This window comes from Punctularia strigosozonata, assembly GCF_000264995.1.
Source record: "Punctularia strigosozonata HHB-11173 SS5 unplaced genomic scaffold PUNSTscaffold_21, whole genome shotgun sequence".
Classification (NCBI taxonomy): domain Eukaryota; kingdom Fungi; phylum Basidiomycota; class Agaricomycetes; order Corticiales; family Punctulariaceae; genus Punctularia; species Punctularia strigosozonata.
The window spans coordinates 194,136-220,484 of record NW_006767453.1 but is presented as its reverse complement, the minus strand read 5'-3'; the positions used below and the strand labels follow the sequence as shown (position 1 = coordinate 220,484).

General features: G+C 54.7%; 9 protein-coding genes across 9 annotated transcripts; 5 read left to right on the top strand and 4 right to left on the bottom strand.

The window, feature by feature from the left end:
- Positions 1-897: 897 nt before the first annotated feature.
- Positions 898-1,101, top strand: PUNSTDRAFT_36816 (uncharacterized protein; the record flags this gene model as incomplete). The annotated part of the gene is made up of 1 exon (XM_007388862.1): positions 898-1,101. A coding segment is annotated over one exon (204 nt), but the record flags the coding sequence as incomplete, so codon positions are not given.
- Positions 1,102-4,463: 3,362 nt separating this feature from the next.
- PUNSTDRAFT_77359 (uncharacterized protein) lies at positions 4,464-9,012 on the top strand (the record flags this gene model as incomplete). The annotated part of the gene is made up of 12 exons (XM_007388861.1): positions 4,464-4,739; positions 4,827-5,468; positions 5,496-6,746; positions 6,807-7,132; positions 7,190-7,457; positions 7,505-7,651; positions 7,704-7,776; positions 7,830-7,975; positions 8,029-8,465; positions 8,520-8,690; positions 8,741-8,860; positions 8,916-9,012. The coding sequence occupies 12 exons, from the start codon at positions 4,464-4,466 to the stop codon at positions 9,010-9,012; spliced, it is 3,954 nt and encodes a 1,317-aa protein (XP_007388923.1).
- A 287-nt stretch (positions 9,013-9,299) lies between these two features.
- On the top strand, positions 9,300-10,463 carry PUNSTDRAFT_77504 (uncharacterized protein; the record flags this gene model as incomplete). The annotated part of the gene is made up of 6 exons (XM_007388860.1): positions 9,300-9,692; positions 9,743-9,869; positions 9,930-10,015; positions 10,064-10,132; positions 10,188-10,279; positions 10,340-10,463. 6 exons carry the CDS (start codon positions 9,300-9,302, stop codon positions 10,461-10,463), a joined length of 891 nt encoding a protein of 296 aa, XP_007388922.1.
- Positions 10,464-10,817: 354 nt separating this feature from the next.
- On the top strand, positions 10,818-12,740 carry PUNSTDRAFT_146840 (uncharacterized protein; the record flags this gene model as incomplete). The annotated part of the gene is made up of 2 exons (XM_007388859.1): positions 10,818-12,356; positions 12,416-12,740. The coding sequence occupies 2 exons, from the start codon at positions 10,818-10,820 to the stop codon at positions 12,434-12,436; spliced, it is 1,560 nt and encodes a 519-aa protein (XP_007388921.1). The 3' UTR covers positions 12,437-12,740.
- A 27-nt stretch (positions 12,741-12,767) lies between these two features.
- PUNSTDRAFT_128608 (uncharacterized protein) lies at positions 12,768-15,702 on the bottom strand. Its single transcript, XM_007388858.1, has 10 exons — positions 15,425-15,702; positions 15,274-15,361; positions 14,534-15,192; positions 14,420-14,482; positions 14,159-14,368; positions 13,912-14,109; positions 13,743-13,862; positions 13,550-13,690; positions 13,259-13,488; positions 12,768-13,203 (listed from the first exon to the last, which is right to left on the bottom strand). The coding sequence occupies exons 3-10, from the start codon at positions 14,668-14,670 to the stop codon at positions 13,091-13,093; spliced, it is 1,212 nt and encodes a 403-aa protein (XP_007388920.1). The 5' UTR covers positions 14,671-15,192; positions 15,274-15,361; positions 15,425-15,702; the 3' UTR covers positions 12,768-13,090.
- Positions 15,703-18,583: 2,881 nt separating this feature from the next.
- Positions 18,584-19,435, bottom strand: PUNSTDRAFT_77500 (uncharacterized protein; the record flags this gene model as incomplete). The annotated part of the gene is made up of 3 exons (XM_007388857.1): positions 18,584-18,730; positions 18,779-18,931; positions 19,025-19,435. The coding sequence occupies 3 exons, from the start codon at positions 19,433-19,435 to the stop codon at positions 18,584-18,586; spliced, it is 711 nt and encodes a 236-aa protein (XP_007388919.1).
- Positions 19,436-19,827: 392 nt separating this feature from the next.
- On the top strand, positions 19,828-20,613 carry PUNSTDRAFT_123130 (uncharacterized protein). Its single transcript, XM_007388856.1, has 2 exons — positions 19,828-19,931; positions 19,989-20,613. The coding sequence occupies exon 2, from the start codon at positions 20,080-20,082 to the stop codon at positions 20,335-20,337; it is 258 nt and encodes an 85-aa protein (XP_007388918.1). The 5' UTR covers positions 19,828-19,931; positions 19,989-20,079; the 3' UTR covers positions 20,338-20,613.
- A 2,027-nt stretch (positions 20,614-22,640) lies between these two features.
- On the bottom strand, positions 22,641-24,322 carry PUNSTDRAFT_77471 (amino acid transporter; the record flags this gene model as incomplete). Its single annotated transcript, XM_007388855.1, has 6 exons — positions 22,641-23,003; positions 23,078-23,425; positions 23,485-23,733; positions 23,793-23,963; positions 24,015-24,084; positions 24,135-24,322. 6 exons carry the CDS (start codon positions 24,320-24,322, stop codon positions 22,641-22,643), a joined length of 1,389 nt encoding a protein of 462 aa, XP_007388917.1.
- Positions 24,323-24,902: 580 nt separating this feature from the next.
- PUNSTDRAFT_128606 (uncharacterized protein) lies at positions 24,903-26,327 on the bottom strand. Its single transcript, XM_007388854.1, has 4 exons — positions 26,188-26,327; positions 26,023-26,121; positions 25,640-25,964; positions 24,903-25,588 (listed from the first exon to the last, which is right to left on the bottom strand). The coding sequence occupies exons 1-4, from the start codon at positions 26,246-26,248 to the stop codon at positions 25,159-25,161; spliced, it is 915 nt and encodes a 304-aa protein (XP_007388916.1). The 5' UTR covers positions 26,249-26,327; the 3' UTR covers positions 24,903-25,158.
- Between the last annotated feature and the right edge of the window lie 22 nt (positions 26,328-26,349).

Sequence of the window (26,349 nt, the reverse complement as noted above, 5' to 3'; positions counted from 1 at the left end):
ACTCGTTATTCCTTCTAACTCCTTGATTCATAATCCTGACCCACCGTAAGTGGGTCGGTCTTACTCATCCTTGTGCCCTGCATGTGATTCTTTTGTACTATTCTTGGACCATGGATTTGTGTATATAAGACCCCTGTAGCTCGCCCTAAGTCCCCATCTCGACCTCTTGTGTCTTGGGGACTTAGGTGAGTAACTGTCTCTGTACTAGATACTATGCTAACTTGTGTCTTGGGGACTTAGTGTGTGACCTTGCGTCCATTAGGTGCCTATTGCGTCGCTGTCGACCTCGTGTCCAGTGACCTTGAGTCGAGCTCAGCTCCTCTTCATCTGCGTGTACTCTTGCCTAAAGTAAGTGCCGACGACGTTGCTCTTCCATCCGACTCTACCCGATTACTTGGACATTTCGGCTGTCTGAGTAGTTGGTAACCCCAACGGGCGCTCCCCTGCACGTCGCTCGTCACACTGCTGCGGTTATGTTACCCCCTCGTTGCCCCTCGATTCTATAGCGTTGAAAAGCTAGAGCCTGTGCTGAGGGTTGCAATTGCGTTTGGCTTCCACGGGGTGGTTGATGCACTTGCAGAGCGCCTCCAAACGAATGCGTCGGTTTGGGGGGCTCTCAAGGTTTATGCGTGTGCATGCCGCCTTTCGCTACGTGAAGAACAGCGCATGGCAGCCACGCACCTGAAAAACTGGTCTGCACAGGATCTGGACAATGCAATATGCAACGATATACCCGCTACCGATTATATACGACTACTTCAGTACGCACGCTTACCACTCGTGGAAACTATCCTCTTTTGGATACCGCCCGCTCCAGCCGCTGCCCCTAAAAGAAAGAAAGGATTAGCGAGTGACGAGAGCGCAACAGCACACACTCTTTCCAAGGCTTCTCCACCCTTCAACGATGCTCCTCCTGCCGATGTCATACTACAATCATGCGACTCGGTACAATTCTTCGTATGCAAAGTCATCCTTTCATTTGCTTCCCCCTTTTTCCGCGACATGTTCACCCTCCCACAGTCTTCCGGGTCATCCGACGTGCAACCCGACATACCAGTGATTCCCATGGTGGAGAGTAGTGCGACTCTAGACGATCTTCTCCGGATCTGCTATCCTGCATTGCAGACTACTGCCGTGCTGGATGATTTACACAGATTGCACGCCGCGTTGACCGCCGCCATCAAGTACGACATGGAGGGTGCGGTCAATATTTTGAGTGCTCGGCTACACAGCCTAGCAGAGAATGATCCAGCCGGAGTGTATGCCATCGCGAGGTCCTGCAATCTTGAGGATGTCGCCCTTTCGGCGGCGAAGCTCTCGCTCGGGAAACCCGTTGAGGATTTAGAGAACTCCCCTCATTGGCGACACGTCCAAGCAGCAGAGTTTCGTCGGCTATGGCACTATCATGTTGCGTGTGGTGTTGCCGCCGCAGAGTGCACCGCAATCACGAACAGACGCGTGCCTGAATGGTTTTCATTGCGACAAGAGTCACCGAGATGGACGACTTGCAGCTGCATAAGACCATCCGGAGGTTGGCATAGCAACGGGATTAAGACAGATTGGGTGGACTACATGGCCAGTCGAACTCCCCTCCTACGCGTCCGGCCCGGTGACTTGTCCATCAACACATTTGAGGAGCTATTACGCCACGTTTTACCCGAACGATACAGTCCGTGTCCGGATTGCCTCGCGCATTTGCATTCGACATTCGACAGCATGCAAACGTTCTGCAGGGACCTTGCATCGGAGATACAGAGGAAAATCAATGAGGTTTGTCCCGCGCGATATTGCGATATCATGGAGACGCATGAATGCTAATCACTTGACGGCAAAGGTTCCTTTTCCCGCTTCAGCCTGAGTTGCGTAAACGGTCCAGTCAATATACGAGGTCATTGAAATCCCGTTTCGCATACCTCAAACTGGCGATCTCCATACGAACTTGTCGCAGGCTGGTCCTGCTCGGTTTGGTTTGACCGACGCCCCACATGTGGCGCACGGCACCCTATGCATCATGCACATCCAATCTAAATGTACCTCCGTTCAAAAAGATGGACAACGACGCATCATATCTGGTTCAAGAAATATCCCCTTCCTCGCCGCTCAATGATCGGGATGGGGATGCGATTCTAAGATCGTTGGACGGGCTGGAGTTCCGCGTCTACAGGTTGTTCCTCGACAAAACGACCTTTATCTTCCAGGATATGTTCTCTATTCATTAGCGTCAAGGTGCCCGCACTGAAACCGAGATCCCCATCATCGACGTTTCGGCAGACAGTCGAACGCTAGATGATATCCGGTCGTCAATCCAGAGCTAGAATCGTGACACGGAGTCGCACTCTTGTAGCAATGCTCCGGTATATCAGCGGCAAGGAATTTCGTGCTCTCATAGGATATCACCAACAGCGTGGCGAAGGGGTTTCGTCTCAATATGTTCCGGCGACGCATGCTTTAACACGTACAGCAGCAAAAACTCGAATCGGTGGCAGGACGCACATAGCGGAAATGTATCCAACGAGCTTCTGAGTGATCACGGACTCAAAATGCCTGTAAGCCAGGACCGTGTTACATATGCGATGTCGGTGCAGCGGGCTTACAACTGAAGCTTGTCGAGGTGTTGTGACTGTCTCTGGATAGACCGCAATCCAAACGGAACCTAGTAGGCAATATTCGCTGGGAGCGATAATGTTTCGATGTTTGATCAACGACACAAAAGCGTGTATATGCTAGCTGGGTGAAGTCGAGGCATTGACAAGGGATAGAGGCGCGAGAAAAAGCAACTAACGATCACGTGATCCAGCACGATGAGCGCGAGCGCCTGAACGCGCTGTTGGTGCTGCCAGGTTCGCCCAAACTCTGAGGTCTACTCAGTTTGCTCGCATCCAGACCACCTCACGACAGCGCTCATTCCCGCGACGGCGACTGAATATATACACCGTGAAAGTTTCCCGTCTCGGGACGAGGTCGCTAAGGTATGATCCTTCTTTGTGTTGTTGGCGACGACTGAGCAAACAGGTCTCACTGCAGCTGTTGATATGGCCTTGAATATGCTAGAAACACCCTCGCGCATATGGAGACGCATCGAGGCAGCCGCGGATAACGACATGCCATCTCTCCCGTCTCTCCCGGTCTTTGACGACTCAGCTGCACCCTCGACCGACCTATCTCAATCTTCTCTGGACGACTCGAACCTGGACCTTTCCCGCAGCCCCATCCAATCAACGCCGGCTCAGTCTAGCCATGCTACTCGAAGTACGATTCGTCCGCCTTCCAGCGCGTCCAGCACTGCACGATTCGCCAACTCCATCGCCTCTCGATCGCGGCTTCAGGCCTCCTCCTCGACTGGAACCACCAAGTCGCTGATCGACCCCACGACTAGATCCTCCCTCAACTCTACGCGCACCTCGGCGTTTCGCCTTTCTGAGTCTCGTTCTCACAACGTCAATGGAGTCACAACGGGCGATTACGACAGCTTTGAAGCGAGCCCTATCCGCCGCCCTCCCTCCTCGCCGCATTCACAAGGGTCCAGCATGTCCCTCGAGATAGATTCCTATGCAGCACCCGCACTGACCGAAGAACGCAGCGCATCTAGTATCCCTGATGATTATCTTCCCCCTGAGGAAGGTGAGGAGACGGGCGCGGCTTTGGAGAACGAATATGAAATAGAGCTTGCGGATGCTCTCGAACCCGTCAGCAGATCCGGATCGACGTCACCTCATCCATCAGATTTTGAGTTGGATGAAGAAGATGTCCCGGCATTGACGCCCAAGAAGAACTATGACTATTCCGTCAGCTTGAAGTCCGAACCTGAGGTACGGGAAACGTATTTATTGTGTCGTCTCTAGGCTCTGAGTTTGTACCTCTTTTATATCTCCCAGCCATCCCCTTTTGGCAAAGTTCGGAAGTCATCGAACATTTCAATGCGTCGCAAACCCTACGTAGGCACGCCGCGGCCGACCCGGACAAATATGCGAACACCCTCCCTCACACGCACCACGCCTTCCCCAAATACTTCCGCTACTGAATCACTCGCTACTCCCCGCAGCGGGCGTTCGTTGCAAACCACGGATACAGAGGAAGCATACGAAGAGGCCGCAGTGCCCCTGCCTCGATCCGCCACCGCCTCGCCCGCTTTTGGCCTTGTGCGCGATGCTCGGGCTCTTGGCCTTCAGAGCCCCTCCACGATTCCGTTGCCCGCGTCACCAGCCGTGGCGCAGGAGGATTCCGGCGAATCGACACCTAGTCGCTTTGGACAAACTTCAGCTCCCGCTGAATCTAGGGAGCGATCGCCCACTGCGACTCCTTCTCAAGACCCGACATTCTCCTCCGAAGGCGAGAACACTCCTACCAGGCGCTCGCCGAATTCGCTGTCGCACGCTTTCGGCACGCCGGCTCAAAGTTCGATGGCCACCCCGACGCCGGTTCAACGACCGACCTTTCAAGTTCGGCCCCGCGCCCGTTTCGGCATGGCGACCACCACCCCTCCCACTCCTCCAGGAGGTACTCCCGAATCCGCAGATGGACACGACGAAGAGAAGGCCGAACAAGAGGATACCGTCAGCGAGCTTGCGTCTGAACAAACGGAACGCGCAATCGTGCCTGCCACGCCCGCGTTCAGCGACCGCCGCCGGTCGTTCCTCATCGACGTCATCAACTCGACCGCACGGCCAAAGATGCGGTTCGCGCCCACACCGCATCCGCGACGCGTGGTCGAGGAGGACGAGGAGGGCGAACAGAGCGAGGTCCAAAAGGAGGGCGCAGCCACGCCCCGGCCGGGCGAGAAAGCGCTTCGCTTCGACACCACCGTCACGGAGTCGGTCGTCGCGCAGACGCCTGCCCCGGCAGCGCTGTTGAATAGGCCCACCCCGGCGTTCACCCCGGGCGCGCGGCTGTTCGCGGGCATCACACCGCGGCCTCGCGCGCGAGCGCGGCTTTCGCATCCCCTCACCCAGGCTTGGACGGCGAACGCGCCGGTAGACGCGGCATCGGAGGCGGACACGGCGTCTGTCTCGCCTTCCGCGGACGGTCTGTCCCCGTATGACGACCGCGCGTCGGTGGCGTCGAGCGCGTCCTCGCACGACCTCACGACGAGGCCGTACGCGCGCGCGAACGCGAGCTTCGACCCGGTGATGGGCCTCGCCGCGCATGGGCACGGCGTGGGCAAGTTCAACGCGACGAAGCTGAACGCGTATCTGCATGGACTCAACCGCCGATTGCAGCAGGAGAACGAGGCGCTGTTGGAGCGGTTGGAGAGGCTTGAGGGCGAGCATGGCAGCGGGAGCGTTGTTTCGGCAGGGGGAGAAGCGAACGCCAGTGGAAGGCGGTTGAGTATGGGGAGCGCGGGAAGCGCGGGAAGGCGGAGGGTGAGCGTCGGCGGGAGTAACCTGGGTGATGTCGTTGAGGAGGATAGGGAGAAGCTTGAGGAGGAGCGCGCCATGCTGGAGGAGATGGTGGAGGAGCTCAAGGAGGAGGTCGCACGAACGGGGGCAGAGAAGGAGGAAACTGAACGTGCGCTGGATAAGTGCCTTGCCGAGAAAGAGCAGCAGGGACGGGAGCTGGAGCAGGAAAGGGAGGCCAGGGCGCGGGACAAGGAACGGTGGAAGGAGCGTATGGGCGAGGTGGAGCAAGGCGTGTCGGAGATCGTGAAGGGTCTGGAGGCGAAGGTGGTGGTGGCGGAGAAGAAAGCCGAAGAGGAGGAGGAGGAGCGGAAGAGGGTGGTCAGGGCGTTGGAGAGGAAGCTCGCTGACTTGGAGGACGAGAGGGATCAGGCGGTTCAGAGGGCGGAGAAGGCGGATGTGATGCTGAAGCAAGGGAAGGACCTTGGCGGAGAGTTGGCCGAGGCGAATGAGAGGATAGCACAGCTGACGGGAGAGCTTCGAAGTGCTAGTTCGCACATCAAGGATCTGGAAGACGATATCGAACGCGCTGAACACAAGGTTGAGGCCATGCAGAAAGACATGCAGCACGAACGTCGGCTGATCGCTGAGTTGGAAGATGAGGTGGAAGCCAAGTCCAACGACATTAAGAGCATGCGGCAACGCCTGGAGAGGGCGGAGGAGGCCAAGGAAGAGCTACGCAAGACCAAAGCTTACATCGCTGAGGTTCTAAACGATGCCGCCGCCGCCGCCGACCGCATCGAGGCCCTTGAACATGATCTCGCTGCCACCCAGGAGAAGCTCGCTGAAGCTGAAGAGGTCCTGGACGAAGCCAACGAGAAGAAGGATGCGATGGAGATCGAGGCCGAAAGGGCGAACGAACTTGCGCGCCAGATGGAAGAAGCACTCGAGGCTGCGGAGGAGAGGATCCGGACGGACGAGGAAGATGTCGCTTCTTTACGCACAAAGATCGCCTCGCTCGAACGGGAGATTGAGCGACAGCGAGAAGAGTCTCGGGCGTTCGCAGATCCCTCCCGGACCAAGGCCGGACTTGACGATCAGCGGCAAGCGGAGATCGACGCCCTGGAGAACGAACTGGACGAGGCGAACCGGGAGATTGCGAGACTCAACACGGTTCTTAGCCAATCTCCTGCCCGAAAGGCAATCGACAAGGCAAAGGACGCCAAGATTGAGGTGCTCGAAAAGGAGAAGGAGGAATTGCTCGAGAGGGTCAAGAGCCTGCGCTCGGCAGCGGCGGTCGGGGCGAGCACACCAAATAGACTGGCTAACCTCAGCACGATATCTCCGATGCATCGGCACGCTTTGTCTATGTCGATCCACTTCCCTAAGACACCTGGTGGCCCATTGCGGGATGTAAGTGAGCTATATGACTGTCGTAATGCCCTACTCACAGACCATTGCTTTCTTCCGTAGCTTACCTGGTTGAACCAAACCACTCACGACCCTGCCGCGGCACCATTGTTGGCAGAGATCGCTCGGCTTCAAGCAGAACTTGGGCGTGCCAATGAGAGCATCGACGATAAGCTCGACAAGCTTGATGACGCCGGTCAGGGCGTCGTCGGCCTCACAAGGAAGCTCGAGGATGCCCGGGCTAAGATCATTGCTCTGGAGGAAGAGATTGCCCGGCTCTCTCGGAGAGAAGACCGCAGGATGAAACGACTCGAACGCGCTAGGTGCACGAAGTGCCGAAGCAAGGTTGATTTGAGTGGTCTTGGTCGGGCGGCTGTCGGTGACGAAAGGTATGAAGGCTTCGTTCAGACCAGGAGCAATGTTTTGCTAACCCCACTTTGTACCAGCTCGCTGGATGTCTCCACCGTCACACTCCCGTCGGACCCGGCTACGCCTCCTACAAGGACGAGCGAAGCATTGAGAGCCGATCTTCGTGCGGTGAACGCTGAGCTATCGACCCTAAAGGCCAACTGGGAGAGCGAGAGGCGGCATCTTCTCGGCGAGAACGCCGTCCTCAAGGATGCAACCAACAAGCTCAACTCTCAGATTCGCGACGCGAAAGCCGAAGCGAAGAGGGCTGCAGAAGGCGTCAAATCACGCATGGGCATCGAAGGGGTCAGTAGCTCTTTTTTGCTTCTGTGCTTCTACTCATTCCGATCCAGGAACTTGATGACGCTCGGCGTATGATTGCCGCGCTGGAAGCCGATTTGCAGGAGGAACGAGCGCGCCTGCGCAGGCTGGCTACGGACAAGAGCAAAGCCGAGCGCGAGAAGGAGGATATCCTACTTCAAGTCCACAGAGTAGAATCAGTAAGTTCAGTTTCGATAAAGCTTAGATAACCATGTCACTGATTCGGTCCAGGACATGGATGCTGTCAAGGAACAGTTGCAGCGAGCGAAGCGCCAGAACCACGACCTTGAGGCCGACTTGCGAGGTAAGTTTCGCTCCGTGACGATGCATCACGACACTCAATCGGTATCATGTCAGCCAACACGAACGCCGAGCAGAAAGTGCGATTGCTGGAAGCCAGAGTCGCCGAGAACGCTGATGTTATAGAGCGACTGCGCGACGAGCGATCTTTACTGGCCAACGATCATAAACAACTGCAGCAGCGCTACGCTGAGGTTTCGAAGGTACGGATTCTGTCGTACCATTGTGCAACAAGACCTCATCAAGGCGATGACAGAGTGTGAACAAGCTCCGAGGGGAGTATGCCGCGACCCAGTCAAGCCATGAAGGTCGTCGCCAGCAACTGGATGATCATCTCCATGAGATCGAAGAACTACGTCGTTTGCTCTCTCAACAAGCGGACGAATTGCACCGGGCTCAGCAGGAGCAGGACAGGATCGCTGTAGAGAAGAACGACGTTGCGCGAACTGTTGCGAACCTTGAAGCGGACCTCAGGCGCGTGAAGCGCGATGCCGAGTCACTAGGTCGTGACCTCAAGATCCTCAGGGCGGAGAAAGATAAGGGTGAGGCCCAACAAGTGGAGGAGGTCACCAAAGCGCGGAGAGCCTTGAAGCAAACTCAGAGCGAACTGAGAATCGTCACCGAGCAACTGGAACGCTACAAGGAGAAGGCGACTGCGGCACAGGACCGTCTCAGATCCCATGTTTGCGCGGTGTACGTGCGCATGATTTGCACTCCCCATCTAAGCGACTGATAATGTCTTTTTAGGGACGACAAGCAGATTGCGAACTTACGCCTTCAACATAACAAGGAGTGCAAGGGTCTCATCGTACAGATTCGGTACCTCAAAGCCAAGTTTACAAGGGAGGCTTCCCTGCGATGTGACCTCATTTACCAGAAACAGTACCTTCTCGTTCTCCTCTCACAGCATACGAAGACGTGAGTTTCTTACACGTCCGTCAGTCGAGCTGCATATAACATTCCTCCAGAGAAAAGAAGGTATTGGCCGCGATAGCAAAGATAGGCTTCGCGGTCCCTCCGCCTGCGAGGCGGAAACGTTTGTCGCTTAAGGGCGCCGCGTCAGCAATTATGTTCCTATCACGAGCAAAGTATGCATTGGATTCTTTCCGTAAAGTTGTGTCTCTGATTGTTTCTTTCTATCAGGCGTGCAAGTGACTCATGGCGGGAACAGAGTGCAACCAAACAGGCCGTAGCTGCGGCCCTCCAGGAGGTGCGAAGAAAGAGGATAGCCGCTTCATAATACTACACATAATTTATCCAAGCATTCTTGTACCTTACTGCATCCCTCATGTACTCCTAGAAACTGTGTATGCATCCATTAGAATATGCACCAACTATGCAACATACTTGGTAAGTTAGTAGCTTGACTTTCAGTGGCCATGGACCTGGGTTACCGCTGGTGACGTCGGTGTCCCGAAGCGCGACGCGTTCTCGTTCGGCTTCGAGGGGCCCTCGCCTCGGCGCTCGCTTCCTCCTACAATTCTCAGTGCTCAGCACTCAGAAACGAACTCAGGCTTGACCGGCAGCATGCAAGCGCGAGCTATTTGGCGATACCTATCTCAAACGCGACCATTGCTTCCGTTCCGGTACAGCTGTTGCCGCCATTTGCCTACAACGGAAGCGCCTCGACCCCGCAACCCCCTGACTCTCGTCAGAGTGTTCTCTATATCTGCGGGACGGAAAGATAACGGAACTAGACCCGACAAGAAACTCACAAAAGATGATCCACCACGGTCTGAAAGTAGTGCTCCTACCAAGCGAAAAATCATTCCTCTTGCCATACGAGAAAACATCTACACTTGGCCTAACTTGTTGACTACCTCGCGTATATTGGCGTGCCCGGTTTTGGGATGGGCTATACTACACGACAGCTTCTACTTGTCGACGTCGTTGCTGGTATACGCAAGTTTGTCGGATTGGGTGCGTCGGAACTTCACGTCGGGACTTCCATTGTTTTAAGATTGTTGTAGTTCGATGGATTTCTTGCACGAAGATACAATATGCGCTCGGTGCTGGGGACTATCCTTGATCCTGCAGCTGACAAGACCCTCGTGACGACGCTCACGGTGACTTTGGCTATGAAGGGGCTATTACCAAGTGCGTGCTCCGTTGTTTTCAGCTCCCGGTTGTTCTGACGAGGCGGTTCATCGTTTTCAGTCCCGTTAGCTGTAATCATCATCGGTCGAGACGTTCTCCTGAGCTTCTCCGCATTCTACATCCGATACACCTCGCTTCCGGCCCCGGTGCGTACGGCCCGCATACGACCGACAGCCAAGCTCAACGCAGGATAGAAAACGTTCTCCCGATATTGGGACTTTTCGATACCGTCTGCGGAGGTCCGACCTACACAAATCAGCAAGGTTAGCATCCTGACTCACTCTCCGTCCCCTTACGCTCACATCCACTGTGCATCAGTACAATACTGCCTTCCAACTCCTGCTTATGGGCACTACCGCCATCAGTCCTATACTACCAATTGATCTGGCCATTCCTCTGACGGCCTTGCAGTACGTTTCGATAAAGTCACGCGCCGCGGGCACGTCTCGTCTCTGACGCGCTTCCTGCAGATGGACAGTAGCGACCACGACGATATGGAGCGGGCTATCATACGTATTCTCCAAGGATGCGGTAAAACTGATTTCGACCCGGAGGAATGATTCCGATCAGCCTCCTCCTCCTCCTGTAACCTGACACACTGATGTGTGGTAGCCTGCCCAGACGGTGCGACGCCAATATTACTTCATCGCGAAAGGCGACAGCTTGCGCAACGGTCCAACGTATGCAGTTTCCTGCCCGTCTTCTCGGCGCCGCCACTGTACCACGCGAAGTTGGACGACATCCCTGATGTACATTAGACGTAAACTTTGTACTCGCATGCCCTGGCGCACTGTTCGCCTTTAGCACATAGTAGATATCCATACACACCAGCGCAAGACCTCGCCGCTGCTGCGCCAGCGCCAAGACAATATGCTCACGTGATCGGCAAGGCCGGCAAAGTGGCATCATTCGCGTTGTCTCCGCCTGATGGCCCCTCTTCCACTTGCAATGAGCTCGAATAGCAGACCATATATCCCCATCGCCCCCTTCAATGATCGCACCAATACGACCGACCTCATTCTGCGCTCCAACGACAAGGCAGAATTCCGCGTTTTCCAGAACATCATATGCATCGCGTCCAGTGTCCTAGACGGCGAAATCAAACGCCTGAAAGGCGAGCGCGAGTCTGCGAAAGGCGCTGGCGACGCGCGTCTCGTCTTGGACCTAGACATACCCGCTCCAGTCATGGATTTGCTGTTGCGATTGTGCTATCCGGTGACGTGTCCTCCTATCTTGAGACTGCGAAGCCTCGAGGACGTGATGCATGCCTCGATGAAGTTCGGAATGTCCGGCGTGACGCAACGCTTGAAGGAGCGACTGGAATTGCATTTCCTTCCCGAAGATCCTATTGGTGTCTTCGCTGCCTCGTGTCGACTCCGTCTATCGGACGTGGCTCGAGCGGCGGCATGGGAGATCGACCACGAGATATCTACGCTCTCCACGGATGATCTCGACAACCTCCAAGATATATGCGCCGCAGATTATCTTCGTCTAAAGCGTTTCCTTGCCTCCGGAGGACAGGACCGCGAACTCATCCTTTTCGAATGGTCCTGGGAAAAGGCAGCGTTGGGCGGACCGGCCCAAGAGGAAGGATCCAAGGTGGCAGCAGCTCCTTTCGACGACGCTTCGTTCGCGGATATCATCCTCGAAAGTTCGGACCACGTCAAGTTTCACGTCTTCAAGTCCATCATGGCCTCCGCATCGTCGGTCTTCCGCGACATGTTCACGTTACCCCAGAAAGCACAGGACGAGCTGCCTGTGGTGTTCATGACAGAGGACTCCCAAACATTGGACACGCTCCTCCGCGCTTGCTACCCAATCTCACCGGGCCCAGCCCGTACGCTCCAGAAAACGTACGACGCACTAGCTGCTGCCATGAAGTACGATATGATCGAAATTATCAGCCGGTTTTCACGGGAATTGATGGAGACGCACGCCGTCGCAGACCCCGTCAGCGTCTACGCCATGTCGGCGAAGCTGGGACTCGAGGACGTCACGCGAGCCGCCGCCAAGTTGGTCCTCGGCAAACACGTCGACGATCTCGATTCACCGCATTGGAATCTAATCCATTCTTCCCATTACCATAGGCTACGGCGCTATCACAAGTCCTATTCCGACTCCGTCGCGGACGTTGTCACGATCGATAGGGATTCAGGGCTTATGTACTGGCAGAACTCAGATTATAGTCGTTGGGTATCCTGCGATTATCCCGCGTGCATTAACGGCGTCGCCAGTCAGGACGCGCCGAGGCTAGACCGGTTATCCGTCAAGAAGTGGTGGCTGAGATATGTCAGGGACATAGGCGACGAACTGCGCAGAAGGCCACTGGATCCCTCCATCACGTCGTTCCTCCGTCTGCTTCCCTACGCCACGCCAGAGGCTTCGCTGTTGTGCCCAGAGTGTAGACCTCACCTTTCGAAGGACCTCGAAAGTATGCAGCAGTTTTGCCGTCGATTGAAGATTGAGGTCGAACGCCGTGTCGATGAGGTAGTTCTTTTCTCGGGTTTCCTGCGTTATCGGACATAGCTTAATCTCAGTCTTGGCAGGTTGCGTTCCCTAGCTGGTGAGCCTTGTACTGCGGTAATCACGCTCTAGCTTCACGGTTAGGCCGATTGGTCGCGATCGAAAACCGCAAGTCGCCCCTGAGTCCGCGAACATGCAATGCCCACCTGCAAGGCCATGGCAATGGATAAAATCAGCTCCCGGCAGCTTCCTGATCATGACAACTATCTTTAGCTAAGTCAAGCTAAGTGAACTGGGTGGGGCGACTCGCACAGCTTGACAGCGACCGATATGCCGACCTTATATAAGACTAGACAGTAGACTTCATGAACCAGGCTCGCTTCCTGCCTTATCGTGTCTCCTATACATCCAGTGCAAACAGGTGTTCGTGTTTTGGTGCAAGGCTATACTTCTCGACATAAACATTGATTACTCAACAAATTGCATGTCACTACCTACCTACCTACGCGATATCTATGCGCACGAGATGATCAGTGGTCAACGTACTGTACCGGCCTTACAGGAGTCGGCGGAAGGAGGCTAGAGATGGTTGACCAGTACCACCATACAAAGCAAGAAGACTATCAGCGAGCAACGCAAAGTGACAGGGGCGACCAGGCCGCAAACAATAATACGTGTAGCAAGTCTCGACATCGCAATGGTCAATGAAGGAGACCAAGCCAAAGCTCAAGCGGGAGCGAGCAACGATTGTTAATTACTCAGTCTTTGCCGAAGGGGAAAGCGACATAATTAGCCCCGTTTTCGTCGTTGACTGGGGATACAGTGGCCTCAGACGAGAGGACAGAACAGGCGTCCTCGTGTTTGTCCCTGACTGCAGCCTGGTTAGCCGTCCCACGAGTCGTGAACGAAAGGCAAGGGTAACTTACCATGATTTCCAAGCTGGTAAGCGCGGGCAGGTGGAAACGTTTGGTTACATCCTCGCGCAGGACACCTAAGACGGGATTTGCCCTCGTGGTGGTCCCTATAATGCCGGTAATACTCCTTCCTTCTCAAGTACGCGTGCAAGTGGTGGTGCTCCAAGCATTCGGGGCAGGCATATTTCGCGACGCCGTCGTCAACGTACTCGGCGGCGGGAGGATAGGACGTGTTACCGCGACTATCCCACAAATGCACTAATCAGGGCATGCCAAACGAAAGCCCTGGCGCGGGTAGCTTACCGGATCAGAGGGAATGCCTTCCGAGAAGCCTTAATAATTTTGCCAGAGACGCCCTTGAAGCTGTTGGAAGTGCCAATTCCGAACCCTGGGGCGCATCCTACGAAATGATCCATAGCCAACGTGCCGTTGGACGGGCCCGCACTGCTCGAATGCCATGACGCTCATGTCTAAGCGAGTTGCGAGATTGACATACCCATTGTATTCCACCCTCTTCGAACCCGTCGCTTGCAAGGATGCGGGATCGCTAGCGTTTGCGTACTGCGCCGAGTAAGCAGGAGGCGAGCTCGATGTCCTCTCGAGGAGTCGTGGATCACTGAAGGAACCATCAGGAGCAAAAGGCAAAAAAGGGGGCAGCAACGTACATGCACGCGAGGGACGTGACACCATCCGAAGTCGACGCTCTGTGAGTTGGAGGAACTCCGCCTAGAGCCGGACTGGTAGAAGATGCATACGAGGAGGGCTCAAGATCAGCGCCGGCGTACGCTGGACGAGAAGCGAAGCGATTTTCGGAGGAAACCTGCGTCACCCGAGGATTGGAGACTTGCAGTCTGGGTCTAAACCTGGTAGCATACAGAACCTGCGTAACACCGTCCGAGAAAGCGAACTTACGATCCACGACTGGAGCCTCCGTAGGCAGATCCTTGAGTTCCATGATTGGGGTAGGGCAGAGGTGGGTTACGAGGTTGAAAGTCGAAACCTGCGGGCGGTGCTACATAGCCTGTACCCGGAAAGCTATTGATCTGTGCAGTGCTATACGGGTGGGACTGGCTCCAGGGAACGTCATTCTCCCCGAACTGTCTAGTATCTAGTAGGTTCAGGCTATGGCCGTGTCATCGACGATTCCCATACGAATGTATCAAAAGGGCGAACCCAGGTGGTAAAGCGAGGTCGGGCTCCGGGATTGCCACGAACGGCGGATCACCTCCGAGTCTGCTATCTTCCTCTTAGTTGATTCCATCGCGCGTCTTCGTGCGGCCTACGTACCGATTCTCACGACCAGCATCAGAACGACCGGAGAGCCCAACAGGAATGGCGTGGACGCGCGTGGGCTGCGCACCGGCGGGGGTGCGTTGTATGAGGAGTTGCATAGTGAGCGGGTCGAACGGATCGTTTGGTATCATGGCCTGCAGTTACCCCGACCCTCACGAGGCTCAGCGACAGTTGTGCAGTCTCCCAAGAGAAGATGAAGGGCGTGGAGAAGGTCGATGAAGTCAAGAAATCAGTTTATGAGGGCCGAGGACAACGCCAAAGACGCCAATCCCCGTGGCCAGTGGCTGCCCACACTGAAGGCACGAGACCGACCCTCGACGCTCCGGCTCCCCCAGCTCCTCGGCAGATCGCGCGGCGTTCGTTATGGACGAGCAGATCTCCAAGCGCTTCGCTCTCTCCGTGAGCATCGCGTTTGGAAGCTAATTGTAAACAGACGCGTAGGCGTGGAAGGTGCGCGACGAATCAAGGTAGTCGGCGACACTCGAATGCTCGTCCTGACGTCCCGCTGGGGTGAACGACTGGGGGGACATCATGCACGTCGCTGGTTGAAGCTATGGACCGCCTTCGAGCGCTGGGACGTCGCTATTCGGTGGCTCTTCCTCGGTATCACCCGACCACTCTCACAGCCTTGGCTTCCATGGGAGACTAGCCCACTGTCGGGTAACCATGTGCCGTAACGCCGAGAATGCGGTAAGTGCCTTGGTATACCGGATCTTTGGCAGATACACGCTCACCTACCACAGAGTATATGCGCTAGAGTCGGTAATCAACTTCCTCAAAGAGCAGGACGTCCCACGTCAACACTACTTGGTTTATGGACCGCTGATGTTTATATATGTGCAATCTGCGTCATTGTCTGTATCTTGGGCGACGCCTTCGGCGAACCTTGGAGGCTGGTTCTAGAACAGCGGTCATCGACACGATGCGGATGTCGTGTAAGCCGGCCAGGTTGCTTTCGAGGTCTCCTCATTCAGGCATCAGTCGTCCGTCGGTAGTCTATGCCAGATGGTCCAGCATCTTATTTCTGGCTCGAGCGGCATTCGATAGGCCGGGCTATGTCCGTGTATCGCAGCGGAGAATATTGCCAGTGGATTGATGACCAGAAAACGCTTTCCGCGATGAACATGAGCGTGAGGTCCTGCCGGATGGCGACCGCTGACTTCATGGCCCGCCTCTTCGTCGACAAGGAAGTGCAAGATAGAGCCAAAGCAGCCCAGGTGCCTAAGGCTAATGATTGTCTCGGACGATAGCGGCGATCGGCCACGAGGCTCTCGAACGTGACCGTACGGCGTTACCTCAAGCCGCTCCTCGACTTCGGCCCATGGTGCACAAAACGCACAGAACGATCGTGCTCTTGGAACATACAGCGGCGGTTCACGACCCTCAGCGCCCTTCAGGATGCCCATTGACGGTCAAGGGCTCTCGATGATAGGGGCAAGAAGGATACAAGGAACGAGGTGACCCCGGGTTGTCGGCAACGCTGCATGCTTGAGGCTTGAGCGCTTATCTACTACATTCGCCGTAGTGAATAACCTTGACCTCAATGAATGTCGGCAAGGACCTATTCAACTACGACCAGAGCTCGCCAACGATGGCTGCCAAATCCTATTAACGCGGGTATGCTGCGCACAACATGGACACGGCGCCCCTCCCCGTGTTGGTAGCGGAACATCAGGTATTCGTGTCACTTACATGCGCTTGTGTTATAAACAGCCTAATATAATGCGTATTTGCTGCCAGGATATAACGCCGAGACGGACTCGACTTCTACACCTCAGCCCCAGCTTCGCCTCACAGGAACCCAAATGGCGACGGCAGTTACAGCTGATTCGGAAAATCATGAGCTGCGCCACTTTTTTGCGCGTTGCGTCGTATACGAACCCTACGTTGGGGTTGACGTCCGTTTCACCGTGTACGCGCTCGATAGCCCACTGAATCATGCCTCCGAAACGGTCGAAAGTCTCCAAATCTCGCAGCAGACGGCCCCCCAAGGCTAGGGCAAGTGATCAAGAACCATGCGAGCAGGAGGAAAATGCGAGGTCAGGTATGGAGAGGCTATTGCTGTTCTCGGTCTCCACTGCTATCTATGGGTTTCATACTCTCCTTTCCAGGCTCTCAGAAGCTTTTCATCAAGCTTCCGGCACCCACGCTTGCTAAATCCGACCCGAGTACGAGATTGTCCTTGCTCAGAATGACATTGTTGACTGATTATCCATAAAGTCGAGCTGTCCAGTGATAGAGACTCGAGCTCGAGTGATGAGGACCATCAGCACCGCGAGGATGTTCTTGTGCAACGTGAAGAGGAGGAGGAGGAGGAGGAAGAAGAAGAAGAGAAGGAGAAGGAAGAGGGGGATCCGTTCTCCGAGTCTCCATTCAATTGGGACCTGGAAGAGACTGGCGGTGCCACGCCATGGCCGAACTCGGAGCTCGAGGTTCCAATCACGCCTATCGCAGTCCGTCGTACGTCTACAACTTTAGGACGTGGTAAACAGCCTCCGGTCCCGCGTGGTGATGATGTAGAAGAGCAGGCATTCAATGTCTACTACGAGATTGTGGTGCCAGCCTCGTCTGGGACACGTGTCAGGGGAAGGTCGCAAAATCCCAAGGAGAAAGAAACCATCCATCACGATGGCCCCGCGGAAATTCCCATGGACTTCTCGTGGGAGGCATTTCTTGCACGAACTGCAGACACGATCGAGGGAGTTGGTTCCGTCGATCAACTCCCAATCTCATCGTTCATGTGGAGATTTGTCAGACCGAAGAATGCTCCCTTCCTCCCACTCAGCAAACCCGAGGGCTATCGAGCAATGCTTGCGCAGTTTGACGGCAAGAAGCCTTCGCAATGTAATATCTTCGTTCGCATGGCAAAGCCAAAGAGAGACAAACCTGATACTCCTGTATGTGAACACACTGATTGCTGTCTATAGTTCTAACGCCCGAATTCCAGACTTGGGCCGCCAAGGCGGACGATAGCAGTTCACCAAGTGACGAAGGTGATGCAGACTTAGACCGGAAGAGCATACTTAGCAGGGGAAGAAAGGATGAACCTATCGAGCATTATGCGCAGAGGATCCTCGAGACATGGCATATTGGAAAGTGCAAAGAACATCCCAAGATTCCATGCTTCTTTGGTCACGAATCACAGCTTCACTTTGACTTGAAGGAGCCGGCACGCCTTGCGTGGGCAGCACAGATTGTATGTGATGCATTCAATCAAGCGGGGTTGCAATCTGACTCAGATTGTACAGGTACGAGGCGAGGCCTCGATTGTATGTCCAAAGATTCCGTCTGCTACATTCAATGTCCGGACTGCCTTGAAGAAGTCTGCTGTATCTGCTGCGCCGGAACCATCTACCTCCATGCAGCCATCTACGCCGACGCCAGGTCAACCATACATGTTTCCTTCATTTGCTCCATCTTTCCCGTTCATGCCGATGCCATTCCCATATTCACCTGGCTTTGCGCCCCATTCTAGTTACCCGAGCGGCAGCGGATTCGTGACTCCACAGCTCCGTAACAAGCGATCGTTTGATGATCGGGAATCTTCACCGGTAATGGATCCAGTGTCGCTGGAAGAATTTTGCGCAGAGTATCGTCTATCATCAACTATCCGTGATCGGCTTGAGCGGATGGAATTTCAGCCTGGAATGAGTTTGGCTCAGATTACGGAGGATGATTGGAAGGAGAAAGGATTTGAGAAGCTTGGGTGGGGAAGTGTTGTTCGGGCAAACATGAAGTACAAGGAGAAAATGAATAGCGCGTAGATCATTATCCGATACGGTAACCACTATGTCTAAACCAGCCTATTGCCTTGTCGGCAGTGACAGCATGAGCACATGCTTCGTGTATATCTAAAATTGGGTTATTGCTGTTGAGAAGATGTCGATAGCTTCTGCGAAGCCATGCCTTCACTGGCATAAAGTTAGCGACTGAGTTGGAGCGACAAAGTGTATTGCACACGCACATGCACTGAAACTCTCTTCAATAGGGTTGAGATCCGGTGAGTATGGTGGGAGAAAGACTAAAAGGCATCCTGCCATAACATCAGGACCGTCGTGGGATGAGAGATTGCAACATGAGACACAGACCTTGTCCCTCAACAACACGACGTAGCGTGTCCATTTTGTGGATCGAGCAGTTGTCGAGGATGAGGACACTCTGGTCTTGTGGATATGGGTTCATGCGCGGAAGCTATGCACTCGTCAGACTACTTCAAATGCATTTCCTGATGTGACGTACCACTTCCTCGACAATGAAGTCAAAGAATTCGTATGCGTTGACGGAGCCCTCCACAACACGCGTCGACACGTATCCCGAGAGGGACAGGGCTGCTACAACACTATATCTTACTCCTCTGGCCAAAGGATTTGCCATCGGAGCTCGATCCCCTTCCTGCGAACGACCGTAAACCCGACACAGAGTCCGCCCGTCCTTGCTTGATTCGTCAACCGTGACGATCATCCGCGCACGCAAGTGTTGCTGCACAGTCTGACGCCACGTAGCCCGTTGTCCTTCATCCCTCTCAATGGCAGACTTCTGCAGCTTCTTGTAGGTATAGCCAGAGTCGTTGATGAGGTCATGAATCGCGGTCTTCGAGAGAGCCAATTCGTGGGCAATAGCAAGCCACTGCTGGACTTCGTCAAGATAGAGGTCTGGAGCCTCTATAAGTAGATTCAGGATGTCGGACCGCTGCTCGCCCGTCGTCCGAGAGGGTCGGCCACGAATGGACCGGGGAGGTCGAGCAAGGGAGTCATGTTCCTCAAAATTGTGTTTCCATCGTGTCAAGCTAGCAAGAGACACGCCAAGAATGCTACATATCGCTTCGCGTTCGAGTCCCCTGTCAATCAGATGCAAAGCACGTAGTTTGACGTCGTCACTAATCGTTCGGAAGCCCATGGGGAGCGTATCAACGTGTATCGCTGGCGTGTCTGCGCTCTTGACACAGACAACCCCAACGTAGGGTTCGTACACGACGCAACGCGCAAAAAAGTGGCGCAGCTCATGATTTTCCGAATCAGCTGTAGTCTATTTCTCGACCTTTTCAAGGGCCCTAGACGGGTGCACAAAGTTCTCATCCCAGGTATCGATGTGGCGGGCAAGACTATCTTGCTATACCTGCTCGAAAAACGGCCGCGTACTGACGAACAGCATCAACCTCGAATCGCTACACTTTCCGGACTCGAACGACGCATTCGTCAGCTGAGACGTCCGTGTAGGTTACAGCGGGACCATGCGCGACCTCCCCAGGTACTCCCTCCCTGGAGTTATATGGATGGGTTGACTCGATGGAAAGAAACTTCCTGGAGGAAAGTGTCATAGAACTCAAGTAGCTGAAGACCGGACTCGATCGAGAGCTTGGCGCCCGGGTTGCTCGAAAGATCCCGTTCCTCATGTGAGTCGTGTCGAAACCGTTTCATGGAGCTCGCCGAAGGCTGATGCAAGTCTCTAGTCTGGCGAACAAGCAAGACCCCTCGGACGCCATACGTATCTCGGAACTCCATGCCACGTTCTCCGCCGCATGCCAGGGATGTTCGTGGAACATGATCCCCGTGTCCATTGCCAGCACCGAGGACGTCGGCGTCAAAGCTGCCCTCAGAAGGCTCTGCCAAGCGCTCTGTGACGGATCGGCGCCAAGGGAGGAGAGCTCGGACACCACAAGTAATCCGCAGACGACGGCTCTTCAGGACGGTCAAACTACGACTACGGACCGCGTCCCGCGATACGTGAAACGTGCAATCGCAGATGAAGCCAATATGCCCGATGAGCGGTTCTTGGAGCAATTCAAGGCCGCCGACTAACCCTCTTGGGATCACTACACCCATTTGCGTGTTGCCTAGGTTCTACTGAAGCTCCGCGGTCGTCAGAAAGGCAAGGACGAAATTTTCGACGGCATTCAGCACTATCTGGCCATGACTAAGACTCAAACCGACGCGCGCAAGTTCCATTACTTCTGGATTCAAGCCGTACATCTTGGGCTCACCGGGCAGAACTTGACACCGGCCGCACCCGAAAGACCCTTCTATCCCAGTACCACATTGGTGGAGGAGACTCGGACAAGGTGATGGAGGCGAAGGAAGAAGGCAGCTCCGCGGAATTACCTCCAGCGTCGTTTGTGTCTTTTCTCTTTTCCAACCCGTATCTTGCGGAACCCGTTCCTTGGGAGAGATTCTACAGTCGAGAGCTCATGATGAGTCCAGCAGCGAAGAGCCGATGAACTTGCCGGATATAACACCTTTACCCAGCATCAAAGAGAGAGATGCCGTACGCGCGTGATGTATTCGCCATGATTTTTCAATGCCAATAGAAGCCCTTAAAGATTGAAGTACATGAGATGTTGGTTTCGGCAGGCTGTGTAGCACCGCGCAGGGGACAATTGCCACTTGGACCGGACCGTCATGCCGTTGCGGCCTGCTTTCTCCTGTTTCCGATGCTCTCATTTTGAACGGCTGCCTACCGCGTTGGCTTTCGCGCTTCTGTCGGCCTTGTTGCACTGTACTACTTATTTGCGAAACCACAGCAAACCGAGCCATAACCGACTGACGACAGTGCAGGTTCTCGTGAAGGCCAACTGGGTTCGCGCAGGCTGCTAGTCTCAACTCGAAGGACGGTTATTAGAGGCATAGGTGGTCAAAGCACGACAAATTCGGGAAAGTGGACTCTGCGAGGATGCGCACTATCGCGGTACCAGGATCGATGGATCCCTCTGGTGGCTCTCCTCCATCCAGTGGCTAGTCTACTGCCTGCAGAAACGGACTGCCACCCATGAATGCCTGCCTCCTGTGCCTCATGCATATCGGATCCATGGTTCATGGGCTCGGATTTGACGGCTCATCCCACGGAACTACCGGGAACGAGGGCTGTGTGCATAGCATAACTCACGACCCATCCGCGGCTATTCGGCGCCTCATCAACGCATGAAACTCATAGAAGCACCTTAGATGCGGGCGCGAACTGTCTCGGGCTGACTCGATCTGAGCCACTCCGCCAGGGCTTGGGCATACGACGGTTTATTTGGTCTTTTTATCATTGTGCAGGCTATGCTCTGTTACCCGACAGCGCCGCACAGCGCCGGTCATCTCGCGATCTCGCACAGACATGGCACTGCTCGGCGAGACATAAAAGCGTTGCAACTTATTATGTCCAAGGCAAGCGCAAAACCCTCTCATCTGCTCATCAGCGCAAGCTTCACAATGACCGTGATCATCCACCATTCCACCGTCAGCTACGGAAGGTCAGTATATTGACCGGCCGCTGTTGTTATGAAGCTCATTGTATTCACGACCCTTTTGCTAGTACTTCGAATGGAAGCTCCCTGTCAGCGGGAAGTTCTGTGATCCACGTCCTACCGATCAACTTCGGGTGCGTATGTTGGCTCTGATTCCTTGGATCCGCGCTCACATCTCCGTCCTCTCAGTCCGCGACCTGAACCGCTTGGTCCGAGCCGCCCTCGCCCCCGTCCGCGACCTAAGCGTAGCCAGGAAGGCCCAGAATACGATTATCTTCTGTTTTGACCTTCCTCAATTCAACATGCAGCTCCAGCCTTGCTTTCCGTTGTGATACACGTCGATAGTACTTATAATTTTCCCAACTGCCATAGTTCACGACACCAATCCTGATGGAGGGTATATCCATTATATTCGCATCCAAGAAAGGTGACTGGTATACATGCAAAGCAGACATCATTTTCGTACAAAAGACAACGGCGCATCTTAAAGTCTATCGTTGACGAGTATCGCCTTGAGGTGACAATTTTGATGCTATTGGTTCTTGTGGGGAAGCCCCTGCAGGTTCGGTCGGGGACCAGTGAACGTCTTGTAGCCCTTGAACCACCAGTAGCCGAAGGCGATGATCTGGAATGGACTGAAAGAGCGCCACATTCGCTTCAGACCCGTGCGTGGCAAAATGCGGAACACAAACTTACACATATATGACGACAGCCCAGTTCATGTCCACGGGGTCAGCTGTACAGCGATATCGTCAACATGGAATTGTTCCGGAAGATGTAAGAAGACAACTGACGCATCGGGCCTTCCGGGCTGTAGAAGGCAACGCCACAGTGATTAGACCGCTAACTCCGTATTCTGAAGAGAGAAGAGGGTACTCACAAGCTGACGAGAGGCATGATGAATGCATTCCACGCCACAGCCGTCCAACGTATAGCGCGCGAATACCGGCCGAGGTTGTACGGTCCGTTACGGTATTCCGGGTTATTCTCGTACAGGCACCGACCTAGGACCGGGAGGATGTACCCGATCTGACCGGCCAGCGTGCTCCCCGAGAAGAATGCTTCGAAGGCGGTGTCGGAGCCGACGGAGATCACACCGAATGCGGCCGAGAGGATGAAGACGACGAGCGAGGCGTTGTTCGGCGTCTGCGTGCGGGGCGAGACGCGGCTGAGCCAGTCCGAGAACGGTAGGGCCTTGTCGCGGGAGTAGGCAAAGAAGATCCGGGACGCCGCGACGAACTGCGGAAAGATAAGGTGGTCTCAGAATAGCGGCGCAGCGCGATAGCATTTTGATCCAGAGAGACGATACTCACGAATGCGACGCCGCAAGCAAATTGTGTGAAAGCGTTTATGGTCATGAGGGCGATACCGCCTTTGGTTCCCAGTACATCGGCCATAAGCGTGCCGACGGGCTGTCCCAGGGGGTTCGCCATGAGCGAGTCGATGTCAGTGGCGCAGAGAGCCAAGGAGATAAGGTAGACAAATCCCAGGAAGGCACTGGACCAGGTGCTCCACACCATCGCTCGTGGAACGGTGATCGCAGCGTTGTGGGTCTCCTCCGCGACGTGGGCGGCCACATCGTACCCACTGAGGGTCCAAGTAGCGGAAAGGAACGTCATGCAGAAGGACCAACCCGCAGGCCAAGCAATTTGATTTTCACCCTGGCCACGTATTTAGCATATTGCGATGGTTCATGTAGACCATGTAGACAAAGATCTACCTTGGTAAAGATGTCTTTGGCAGAGTTCAAATGGTCGGCTTTGATGGGTAGAAGGATGGTCACGATGATCAGCACGATTGTGCCGATGAAGTACGCCCATATATTGAACCAGCTGACGTAGCGCGTGGGCAGACAGATGACAAGGTACGACGCGAACATCATCGCCAAATACACCAGGTAGATGTGCCACGAGGCAGGTTCGTAATCTGGCAGCCCGACTTGAACGGTCGCAACGAGCAGTTGGGCTGCCTAATCAGCCCACGACGAGTCAGTGATAGTTTCGGGAGCGCAAGATGAGCAAGTCTCACTGAATAGGTGATGGATACGCAGGCGAGAGGCGTAGATATGATCATCGACCAAGCCACGACGTAGCAGGACAGCATTCTCCATCTGGGAGAGGCCGTCATATACGCCCAATAGTACAGTCCACCCGACGTAGGGTAGGCAGAAGAAAGTTCAGCGAGGGAATACACGAGGAACTGCATGCATATAATCAGCACAAGCAGTACCAGGACTGCAGAGATACGCACTTGGCCCATGACCGCCGCGACTAACCACCCCCATGTCATGCCGATGAGCCCCATGTACCCCATAGTGTACCTGCACGCCGTGAGTAGCTTATCGGGACAGTCACAACAACGACCACGCACCATATCGTTCCCGCAACACCGGGCAGCACGGCAAGCTCGCTAGACACGAGAGAGAACAGGCCCAAGAACGTGAAGTCACGACGGAACTCCTGCTTGTAACCCATTTGCTCGAGGTAGGCGTCGTCGTCCGTCGCGTCGGTGACCTCTACGGTCGTCCCTGGCTGATAACCAGGCCCGTGCTTCTCCATGTCCTCCTTCGCCCCCTCGAAGGATTCGGCCCGCGAAGAAGAAGAAGACATCGTCGCCGATTTTGCGAGGCACGGACGTCACTTGGATTTTCGCTGGTAATCGTATAGCCTGGAGGACGTCGTAGTGAGAGGAGACACGCAGACCTGTCGCAAGGTTCTTATCGCGGCTCCCTCGGAGGTATAGTGGCGTCAGAGGGAAAAATGATGGGCTGCGTGGGGTGAGAGTCTGGAGAGCGCTGAGGGGGATTGAACTTTCTCTGAGGGCTATCATCTGCCTTCTGCTCGATTGAAGGCAAATCACCGGGTGCCGCGCCTCCGATCGTGTGAGATCAACCGGGATCCAAGTTGGGTGTTGGCTGAATGATATTCGTCCTTGATCGTTTGTTGAACATTTTTTGGTCGGCAAAGTGGTAATAGAGACTGAGGTTGGCGGGAGCTGGCCGGGGAGCGCAGCAGGGTGATCGACATAACGCGTCGGGATAACGCCATGTAAGCGCGAATTACCAGATTAGGGGGGCGCATGGCCGATTTAGGAATGGTACCACCCCCGCTTTTGAAAACGAGGTGCCGGTATATGTGCGTGATTACAGAGCAATGGTATCTTCGGTACAGTTGCCAGTCAGTCTACAGGAGCAATCTCACGCCTAATGTACTGAGTGTGTGTAGAATATGAAATGCGATGTACCAGGTGAGAATGCGATGGTGATGGATGATTAGAGGAGCGAATGTGAGGGAGGTAATAGGAATAAGCATATGATGGTGTTATTTCTTGTTTACGTGCTAATGAGGGGAAATGGGTTTTGAGAATGCTTGCAGTGGTTACGGATTATGAACAATTAGTAGGCTTCGACTGATTGGGGTGTGGGGAAGGGAGTACGTCGGACTCGATGGCTGACACGCGTTGGAAGGCTGCCCTGCGAGGAGCCATCGTCTCTGGTCGGGTTGGTGACAGCTTCTGCTGACAGGGCTGCTTCAGATCGGCGTGTTGTCAGACGAGGGCGTTTCGGGATCTCGACCTCGCGTCCCAGCTCGTCGGCGATGGAATGGACGTCGCGCCGGGTGCGTTTCGGAAGAGAGCGGATGACTCTGGTCTGACCAACCGGTAACGCTGGCGAGGAGCCCGGACACATTTGCAACGATAACGGGCGATGGTGGGCGATTTTGGTGGACTTAGCGATCGCGGCAGAGATGGACGCCCCGGTGGCTACGGACAGCTCCACATGGGTAGGCGTTCCCGTGCTGGGCGACTTTCTGCCATTACTGTTGCTGTAGAACTGCGTGATGAGCGAGTGTATGCTGCAAAGCAAGAGGCCCTACGGTTTCAGAGCATTGTACTTCTTCAACAGCGCATCGTGGTTTTGCTTCCATATGTCCCTGTCGTTTTCGGCTTTTGTGGCTCTTTCCCGAGCATCTCTCTCCTTCTCGGCGAGGATATTGGCTTTTGCGATGTTACTCTCCGCCCTCTCCATAAGGAGCCTCTTGTCGGTCTCGAGTCCCCGGATGCGTTGTTCCAGCTGCTTCACTTTGGCTTCCAGAGCGGCGGTGTTTGGGGCGTTCGGATCGACCTCAAGATACACCTTACGGATGCTGGGTATGATAAAGGGGTGGTATTTCTTGGGAACGAAGTTCAAGTCGGGTATGGCTGTATACAGTCCGGAGGTCAGATAGACGCATATATGCATGGACCCGCATGGACCTACCGATACTGAATGGGGTCCGGCATGTCGGGCAAGTCGACTGGCACGCATCTGCTCCTGCATTTATATGCCCATTCAAGCATTTACTGCAGTGCACATGGCCTGTAGAGTATCCCGTCGTCAGCACGAACGCGCCACACATATGCCACTTGGCAATATAATCCTTACCACACGGCGCAGCGACAGGGTTCTTCAGGGCCTCCAAGCATATCGAGCAGGTTGCAGACATTAACAGCAAGAATTTAAGCTATGGAAAGGGAATGTGATAGCGCCGTCGATCGTCCTGACACAGGGCGGCTATATTGACGCGGGAGCAGAAGAAAGAAAGAC

Excerpts from the sequence above, each read along its gene's own strand:
- PUNSTDRAFT_123130 (XM_007388856.1), top strand. The coding sequence starts at position 20,080 with ATGATCCCCGTGTCCATTGCCAGCACCGAGGACGTCGGCGTCAAAGCT.
- PUNSTDRAFT_128608 (XM_007388858.1), bottom strand. The coding sequence starts at position 14,670 with ATGATACCAAACGATCCGTTCGACCCGCTCACTATGCAACTCCTCATA. Across the intron at positions 14,483-14,533 it reads GATGCTGGTCGTGAGAATCG|CAGACTCGGAGGTGATCCGC; the intron begins GTACGTAGGCCG and ends AGAGGAAGATAG. Across the intron at positions 13,204-13,258 it reads TTACCAGCTTGGAAATCATG|TCAGGGACAAACACGAGGAC; the intron begins GTAAGTTACCCT and ends ACCAGGCTGCAG.
- PUNSTDRAFT_128606 (XM_007388854.1), bottom strand. The coding sequence starts at position 26,248 with ATGTCTGCAACCTGCTCGATATGCTTGGAGGCCCTGAAGAACCCTGTC. Across the intron at positions 25,965-26,022 it reads CCGGACCCCATTCAGTATCG|CCATACCCGACTTGAACTTC; the intron begins GTAGGTCCATGC and ends GACTGTATACAG. Across the intron at positions 25,589-25,639 it reads AAGTACAATGCTCTGAAACC|CAACAGTAATGGCAGAAAGT; the intron begins GTAGGGCCTCTT and ends GCAGTTCTACAG.